The sequence below is a fragment of the Melanaphis sacchari genome, unplaced genomic scaffold (genome assembly GCF_002803265.2).
Source record: "Melanaphis sacchari strain LSU unplaced genomic scaffold, SCAv2.0 Contig88_pilon_pilon, whole genome shotgun sequence".
Classification (NCBI taxonomy): Eukaryota; Metazoa; Arthropoda; class Insecta; order Hemiptera; family Aphididae; genus Melanaphis; species Melanaphis sacchari.
Window position 1 is genome coordinate 834459 of NW_020271625.1, and position 10415 is coordinate 844873.

At 25.2% G+C, this 10415-nt stretch overlaps 2 protein-coding genes across 2 annotated transcripts; both read right to left on the minus strand.

Annotated features, from left to right (window-relative positions):
- Nucleotides 1–7625: 7625 nt before the first annotated feature.
- On the minus strand, nucleotides 7626–8228 carry LOC112602433 (zinc finger MYM-type protein 1-like). The gene has a single exon (XM_025350506.1). The coding sequence runs from the start codon at nucleotides 8226–8228 to the stop codon at nucleotides 7626–7628; it is 603 nt and encodes a 200-aa protein (XP_025206291.1).
- Nucleotides 8229–9405: 1177 nt separating this feature from the next.
- Nucleotides 9406–10131, minus strand: LOC112602434 (zinc finger MYM-type protein 5-like). Its single transcript, XM_025350507.1, has one exon. The coding sequence runs from the start codon at nucleotides 10129–10131 to the stop codon at nucleotides 9406–9408; it is 726 nt and encodes a 241-aa protein (XP_025206292.1).
- Between the last annotated feature and the right edge of the window lie 284 nt (nucleotides 10132–10415).

A 10415-nucleotide genomic window follows, 5' to 3' on the forward strand; every position in this document is an offset into this window, starting at 1 on the left:
ATTAAATAATTTCCAGTAAATTAAGTGAGATAAATTTTTTAAAGCAGTGGACATTGTTATGTAAACCCCGTTTTTGATTAAATTATATTTTTGTAGTTCTAAAATTAATAACCGTAAGTACTTGACATTTTTACCAAATTTTTATGTAAGCATTTAAATTCTTTTTTTTTTCTATAAATAATATATATAATACGATATAAAATATAAATATATATATTTTTGGCAAATGTAAAACAAAGTAGCTCCTAAGTTGTTATAATAGCCATTTTGATATAAAACCACAAAACTTAGCAAAATATTTCGTTGTTTAAATTTTTTAGAATGTTCTATTTGTGTAGTTAAGATTTTAATAATATATAAAACGTTCATTCTCCATTAAATCATAAATAATTTAAACTAAACCTGAAAAATCTGAAAAATATAGTACAAATAATTTTTCCATAGGTTATTTCAGTTAAAATTAGATATTGCAACAAATAATAACGATTTTAATCATTTTTTTTTTTAAATTAAAAAATATTTTTAAGGGGATTAGAAACGGTTACGTATAGTATAATAGTTTTATACACAACGTTAAAATACAATTTTTTAAATATTTAGATTAATTTTATGCTATTACCTTTATTAATTATACACCAAACCTATTTACAACGCTTTAAAGAAATTTCATAATTTCAAAATCATAAATAAAATTCAAATAATAATTAAATATCAACAATTTAATAAAGGCATCATTTCCAACAAAAATTAATTAAACCTATCGTAATACTTAGAGAAAACAAAATACTATACTAGAAATATAAATATATTATAAAATATGCTGACTCCTACTGGCCACTGTACAGTAAAGCAGTTACTATCTTTCCCCCATTTATTTAATTAACTTTCATATTTTATAAAATTAAAAAAATAGATAAAAATTTAACTTCAACTTAAAACATAATTTAAATGTTTCCATATTAAATTAACTAATCAAGTTAAATAAATTACAGACAGATGACTTTCCTGGCCTTGATAAATTCACAATAAAACCGTTTATTTTAGAATTGAAATATTCAAAAGCTGTCTTTTCCTTAACATTGTACTCCATTTTCCTATAAATTATCAGCCTTAGTCAAATAATTTATTTTACCGTATAAATTATGTGCAATAGAACAGGTACTCTAGTTCAGAACTTACAGTAACGGCAATGCTGTGGAATAGAATTTTTTTTTTTTTTATACTTACGACTCATCTAACAAAAACGGATACGTCGTATCATTCTGTAATGATTCATTTGATCGAAAAACGCTGATTAAAAGAATAAAGAAAAAAAACAAACATCTTTTATAATCTGTAAGTGAGTGGAATATTAAGTACATTTATCGGCATTGATTTCTGAGTGTATGTTTTCCATTACTAAAACAATTCAAAGTTATCGGGAAAAAAATATAATGTTAGACCATGCTACTTATATTATACGAAAATCCATTTTATAAATCGCATATAAAATATTAAAACGTGTAACTATATCATATTTTTAATAATTTTTAGCATTGGCTATAATATATTGCGTGCACATATTTTAATTTTCACGACAAACACTGCACAAGCTAAATGTACAAGATAAATTAACAAGTACATTTTGTATCTATACTTACCATAAATTCTTTTTTTCATCCAAAAATAAAATTGAATAACATACTCTGATATATATAAATCTCATTACTTATGTTTGTGCTATCATACACACCCAATACAATTAAATACAAAGAATTTCTAATTGATTTTTTTTTGATTTTTCGTCTAATTCAATTTAACATAATATACTCGTATTATTATATCGAAACTCTTCTCTTATAACGTAATAAAATTTAAAAAAAAAAAAAAAAGTAAAAAAGGTAACTTCAAAACCTTAAAATAAGGACTATCTTTATAATATTTAATATAATAAGTAATTGAGGTCTATCGTAATATTTAATTATATTATATACTAGAACGGGTCTCGCCCGTTTAGAAATCCGATTATATTTTAATATTTTATTTTTTAAGGCTATTTTCAGTAGATAAAGTGTCAACATTTGAAAAAATGTAGAAATAACGAGATTTAAATTAATTAAAACCTATTATAGGATTTAAACTTTTAATTATTATACATCGTTTAGAGTTTTATGCGTCATTAAAATTTATTGCAGACAGACGTCAGCAAACTAACTTTTTCAAACTAATAATTATTATTATTTCCGTAATTGATAAAAAATACCTTCAAAAAATTATCCTAGTAAGATAATCGATGTAATTAATACCTTCAATCAATAAGATATATAATATAATATACAATAATAATATGTATTGAATTTTTAGAACTTTTATAAAAATTATGTTTTTATTTTATTTAAAGTGAATTTTCAATGACAGTTAAGTTTCTAATAATCATATAAGTCTCATTACGCGTTGATATTATTCTATTGAATACGATTATTTAATTTAAAAAATGAATACGAGAACACTATCATCGTCATTATTCTAGTATATTGTACTGAGGTGTGGGATGTCAGCCTATTAAATAAATGTACGAAATAACGTTACATTATATTAATATTAATAAGACCCCAACCTAGATAGTATACTATTATTTTTGATTGTTCACGTAGAAGTTAATAAAAAGTTTTAAACAAATAGTAATATTATAAAATGTCATCTTTTATTATTAAGGTTAATTATGGTTAATTAAGGCATATACGGTTATTAACAAGATAAATCTAATTTTGTATACCTTAAAATTAAAAATTGAATGAGCATAGTTATTTATTTACTAAATAAAATAAATATCATTAGACACACATAATTTTTACAAAATTACACTAATATAATAAAAATACAACTCATAGATAAAACACAAATAGTTTTATAATTAGTTTTCGAATTTATGATCTATCTATTTAAGAAATATGTGACACTATCTTGCATAAAGCAATAGCTTAGCTACAAAAGGGGACTAGTTAATACATATACTGTTGTTCTAACCGTGATAACGTATTGTTTTTCTAGAATCGAATTCTTATTTCCACTATTTTAACGTTATTTGTACAAATATAGAAGTTTTGAAGTAAATAATGTTTTTGTGCATAAACATGTTGTCTTCAAAATTACTATTTTTATACCAATTATTCCCAAGCTACCTAGAGAAAAAATGCTTCAGTTGTTCACAACAAAATGTACCTGGTATCATCAATATATTATGCAAAGTATACACGATTACAATACCACTACCTCCGTAAAATAGAGTAAGTAAATATTATGTAAATAAATCTGAATAAAAAAATTGGATTTAACAATCAAATAAAATATACGAGATTTACAATAGTAAGTAACATACAATGCAATTTGTTAAAAAAAATTATAACACCAAGATGTTTAATTTATAATATTGTGTTTGTTGTAATATTTATTTTTTGACAAATTACCACATATATTTATAATGATCATTTTTTTATTTATTCTGTGATCGTGTATACGTATACGGTAAGTTGAGTGTAACTGATCAATCGTTTAAATGCCGTAATCAGCCGCTAAGGACAAATAGTCAACACACTTCGCCCTCTACCACTCTCACACAATCAAATCTCTGGCAAATCACCCGAAACTAAGCCCTAATTGTATAGGTATTTTATTTATTTGTATCTATTCTTACCAAATCAAAACTAACTTCAACTCTATGAAATTACTCATCAAAACGTACTCTATTTTAAGTTATAACAAATCTTTACAAAACAATATATGTATTAATTAACATAAATATTAAAATTATTAACCAACAATAATGGTGATGATAAAAATTTAAAACTTGAGCAATAAAATGAATAATAGTTCACTAGTAGGAAAAATAATTCCTGGTAAAACGAGCTGTAAAACTCACGAATGGAAATAGATCTATAAATGCATAATATTAGTTATCAAAATATTTGTCACCAGAAAAAAAATGTAATTTTTTGTGATTTCATCCATAGTTTATTGTATAGTTGTACGATCAAAGTTAAGATATTAATTAAATACTCGTATTAAAATATTTATCAGGAAACTAATCATAGTTGTGGTTGACGTTTATCGTATACGACGATACTGAAACTATATTTCGGTACCTATAAGTTGACTGACGAAAATACCTTCTCTGGTCTTATGATTTGTGTGTAATCGATTAGAAATATGATAACTTGAATACTATTAAAATGTAAGCTCATATAATACGATGGTGGTTATGAAACATCACGACTTATTGAAAACTGTTCATGTTGGGATTTAATAATCATCAGAGCAGTAATATTAGATTCTGAGTTACAATATTTAATTATTTAAAACGAAACCTTTTGATTTATGCTTAGTACATCGTACGCTTACATAATTGGGCTGAAAGTATGTGAAAAAGTTAGGAAAGAGTAGATATTTTAAAATGTGTGTACAATGATATATCTTACACCATAGTCAAAAAGCACGAGTTAAAGCCAACAGTATAGGGGAAAGTCAAAAGGCTCTTTCCCGTGATTTAGATAATTTACTTTAATTTTTAAATCATGAATTTACTATTTATGATTTAAATTCGCTATACTATTAATATAAATCTCGATAATACTTTTTGATTGGAAAGTTGATATTATCAATCAAGTACTATTATCTATAAAACATGAATCTTGACATCAACAATATTACTGATATTTATTTATTTAAAAATTTTTTTTAATGACATTTAAAAAAATGTATTCAGCTATTTTTTAAAAAAAAAAATATAGAATATTAGTATCTGAACGAATCAGCTTTTATATTAATTATCATTAGAAATGTACATACAATAATATTATAAAAATGTTAGTGTTTGATATTATATTTTATAAGGAGATGAACGTATTCCAAAATACAAGGTATAGAAAATCAATATTCAATTTTTGTACCGTGTGATTTTTTAATATTATTTAAATAACAAAACCGGAAACATGATATTATATTTCAATAACATGGAACATTAAACGTCTTATAATATTATACTCCATATTATAATGTACATTATTTTTCGTTTAACTTTTCAAACGGTTTTTTTAGAATATAATCGGAGCGATAAACATATTGATTTTGCAATAATAGGCGTGTTTTTTTTTAGTGTCCAACACATTTTATAATAAGAAAAACTTTTATTTTCAACTTCAATATCTTTTTTGGTAAAAAACTGGGTATAGATGGTATAGTTAGTTCTTTGAAAGTCTAAAGTCAAAAAAAAATCTCTGTATTTTTAATAACAAATAAGAAAAGCGGAAAAATCGGTTTTATAATTTGAAAATAAATGATTGTTAATAAGTACTTAACATTTTTAGCAATCTCTATTAAAAAAAAAATAATTTTAAAATATTTTGACTTTAGATTTTTTTTTTTTCTATAAATATTGATAAAAAAAAAAAAAAAAAAACTATCACATCAAGAAAAGCTTGAAAATTAAGTACAAAAATACAAGATTCCTAAAAAATGTTTTTTAGCTGCATATTAAAAAACATTAAAATATACGACATGATTTTTTTTATGAACATTTAAAGTTCAAAAATTGAAAAAAATCATTAAAATTGCTAACATTTAAAATGTTTCCGAAGTCGATAATTTATAAAATATCCAATTTATATAGCCAAAACGAAAATATATAATACAAAGTGGTTCTTGACAAGTATTTCATACTGGAAAAAAAAATTTAAAAAAAATAATAAAAAATAATAACAAAATTGTTAATTAAATGAAGAATTACAATCTTATTTATTTCATTGTAATTTAAAATTATTCTACACGGGTGCATTAAAAATTCACGTGTACATAATTTCACAGTGATATTTTCAAATCATTTAGGTTAATTTAAATCGTTATTACTTATTTATACCATTAACCAATTTACGGTAAGTCGCGGTATCGACTCAAAAGTAAATAACAGAAGTACATTATATGAATATGAACACTATTGTGATAATAAAATACTGTCAATATATTAAATTCAATGTTTTCAGTAAAAATTAATTCAACTTACCATATTATCATTAAATAGATTGTAAGTTTACATACAATCTTTGTTCAGAATCGTTTTTCGTAAGCGATGACTTATTATTGAATTAAAATTTAACACGTATATTACAGTGAGTAATTCAATGACAAGATACACTTAACACCTACAACAATAGGCACAGTTGTATTACAGCAAATCGATTACCAACTTTTCTCATTTTAATATTTTTTAATGAGTTTAATATGACGTATTAAAAGTTCCACCATAATAGCATATACATATATATAATATACATACTTGGGTAACTAAAAATAATTATTTAAACCCGATTCGTTGAAATCTACATAACGCGTAATACGCACATTGATAATATCATACATACGTATTGTATAGAAATATTTTAACCGATTTAGACATTTGTCCGTGTTTTTTGTTCTAATTATATATTTTCACGTAAATATATATTATTGTTGTAATACCGATGATTAAAATCTATAGTTCGTAGTATCAATAATGACAGGAATTCATTGAATTAAAATTTATGAATGGCTATTAGCTCATAATATTATAATGGACATTACGTTTCGCTGGTTTCTAAACTACACGAAAACAGTCGAACAAATGTCAATTGTGCACGAAGTACAAGATCTGTTTCTCTGTTTCCGCGTTTTAGTGGTATTATACAATAGGCTGTCGCGTGGCTGATTCACTGTGGGAGCAACTGAGCAAGTGACAGTTATACTGGTGTTATAAAATTATACAATCAAAGAGACATCGATACAATTAACATTGGAAACGTATGATTACAAATTTTTATGATAAAAAAGATCAATTACTTCAATAACAAAAAAAAAAAAAAAAAAAAAAAATAGAAAAACTTTTAGTTGAGTAATTAAATTCATAATTTGATATTTCACCGCAAACTCTATCATTTCTATTTTATATATTATTCGTTAGGCTATGTTGATCAGGTTATTGAAATAAATAAACACAGGATAATATTTGACGATATTGATTTAAATCTCCAAACTGACTTGACAAACTCGAATATCTGACCGACGCGTGCGATATACATATACGACTATAGGAGACGTGAATTTTGGCTCCAAACTATTTAAACGAACATGGCCTGATATATTCAACCTTAACGTGTATAATAATAACAGTATGAACAACAACAGTACTGACTAATTGCTAAAAATGTACGGTTTTGACCAGAGGCGCGGAACTAAGATTTTTTACACCCGGGGAAAATATTAAAATTACGCCCAATCATAGACCAAGACTAAAATATCTTTCCCTACGATTGTTTTCTAATAACTGGAATTCAAATTACAAACGTACTACATTCTTATTAAATTTTAAACACATATTAATGTTAACTAACAAAGTTAAAAATATCGAGCTATTTCTTACTCATAGAATCATGTTATTGCTTGTGTTACAATAATTAAACTAAATAAAAGTTATTCTGATTTTTACATTGCTATTTGCTAACTATTAAATTTATTAATAATAAACTTGTTTAATTCAATGAAAGAACCTTTTAATTTAAAAAATTGTTCATGTACAAATAATTAATTTCAATACACAATCTTTACATACTTAACAAAATTTAAAATTTAATTTTTCTGGCTTTTACCTCAGCGAAGTCGTTTATAACTGAATCGAAATCAATTGAGTTTGATATTTCTTTTTCAATAGACAATAATGCAAGATTAGTTAGTTTTGTTTGATTTATTGTGGAGCGTAAATACGTTTTTATTAGTTTCAGTTTGCTGAAACTTCGTTCACACGTGGCTGTTGTACATGGCAATGTTAAATAAAGTCGAAGTGCTATGCAAATATTTGGAAAAATATTTGTCATGGAATACTCAAAAATAAACTCTAACAGTTCTAATGGTGTTGTATTTTTGATACTAGGTAATGCACTTATGGCATGATGTTTAAAATGTATTATTTCTTCTGTTAATTCTGAAGCATTTAAGTCTTTATTATATTTTAAGGCTAAATCAGCTGCTGCTTTGACTAATTCATCTGTATCTTTTTCGAATAGTTCAGATCCAGTCAGAAAACTAAAATCTGAAGATACATTATTCAATGTTTCAAATCTCCAACCGAAGTGTGTAAGCAAAACATCACAGACATTTTTCAAATTAATTATGCAATTGTTTTTAGCAGAAATGTCCCATTCATCAGCAGATTCATCAATATCCATTTTTTTTTGCTATTTTTTTCCTTTTTACTGGAAACGAAGGAGAAATATTCATACACTAATTTGTTCAGCGTCTTGGAATAATATTTGAATTCTATTATTTCTTAAGTCAGTTATTTCTTTAATTAATCCATGAATCATTTTTGATGCTTGACATATTGTAATTGTTTTTTTTTGAAGAAATATATTTACACAATCAATACTTGATAGTATAGAATTCCAAACCGTTTAATAAGCAAATAAATTCGTGATCCACTAAATTAAGTAAATTTTTTGCAATAGGTTTTCAATCAAGATTTCCGTTTTCAATAATATTAATCAAAGCACATTTCACTTCAGGCAATTGTTTGTAAAGGGCTTTTACTGCAGCAGCTTTAGAGGACCATCTAGTATCGGAAAATGGTTTAAGAGTTACTTTCAATGATTTCATCAATATTTCCCAACGTAAAGTAGAACCAGAAAAAAAATTAAATAGTTGTTGAATTTTACCGAACAATAGTTGCATTTGTTTATTTGATCCTACAGCATTTACACCTGCTAAATTTAAACAATGTGGTGTACAAGGCATAAATGTTGCTAAGTTATTTTTTTCTAAAATTTTTGCTTGAACCCCATTGTACTTCCCTGCCATATTTGATCCGTTGTCATATGCTTGGCCCCTACAATTATTAATATCCAAACCATCTTAAGATATCTGATGTAATATTTCAGTAGTCAAACCACCACCAGTTTTTTTATGAGATTCTATAAAGCCTAAGAAACTTTCTTCTACAATTACTTTACTACCAGTGACACGAACGTATCTAATAACTTGACTTATTTGCTCTATTCTTGACACATCTGGCGTGTAATCAAACATTATTGTATAATATTTAACAGATTTAATTTGATGTATGATTTCATTTCGAACTCTTTTAGACAACAAAGCTATAAACTCATCTTGAATTTGATGAGAAAAGTAATTTATAGAACTTTTTTTATGTGATTCAATGTGTTCTTTTAATATAAGATCATATTTACTTCTTAAACTTAACAAATTAAGAAAATGACCTGCGGATGGACTCCCAGGTATGTCTGAATGTCCCCTCAATCCTAAATTGTTGTTGGCACAGTACAATATTGCATTCAAAATTGCTTTTAAAATGTGTCTCCATTTTGCTTCTTGTGATCTTATTTAATTTTATAAACAGTCATCAATAGCTCCACCATTTTTTAATTTTTTTTCAAAAATTTTCCATTCAAGGAAATTTTTAACGTGGTCTGAAGAATTTTCATGTTCCATTAAACGTTCCATTTTTTTCCAGTTTGTAAAACCTTGTTTAGGATCTGTTAAGGCACTTGATTTGGTTCCAAATAAAATACAACAAAAACAAAAAATAGCTTCATTAGGTTCAGAATATATCATCCATGTTCTGTCACACTTTTCACCGTTATTCATTTGTTTTAAAAACCAATGATTTTTGAATGGTTTAGGTACTGTTATCCCACGATTTGGTCCATGAAGAATAAGTATACTACGCAGTTTATCGTTAATAGGATACCAAGAAAGAGGATTGTCGAACAAAATTTCAGAAAAATTAGTGACTTTAAAATGTTCATACTTATTTTGAGATTCTAAAGATACTTCAAAAGTATTCTTATTTATTTCTTTTTCATTTTGTTCAATATTTATTTCGTTGCCATCAACATCTAAAGAACCGTCAGACTTAAGATTTATTTCATTTTCCTTTTGTTCAATGTTTACTTTATTGACCTCAACATCTAAAGAATTGTCAGTCTTTTCCACAACTTCACATTTTAACCAGTTTTTCCGCGTTTTTTCCCACTGTTTTGCTAATTCTAGCTTTTCAGCTTCTATCTTCTTCTTCCTATCACGAAAAAACGAACCTGGAGGTCGCTTTGACATTTTCGTTCTTAAATCTTTTATTAAAAAAATTTTATTTTTGATTTTTTGGACCTCTATATAATTTAATTGCCGACTCCTGCTATACACCATATTATAACATTGATTTTTAATGAAAAGTATTTTACTTTTAAATATAGAAAAGAAAAATCAAATTTAAAATAATACAAATTTTTAAATTGTTCATTCAAATAATTCTTACATAGAAAAAAAAAATTAATGCTGTTAAAAAAAGATGTATGATTAGTATATAAAAATGAGTTTATTATTGTCCATAGAGTAGACTT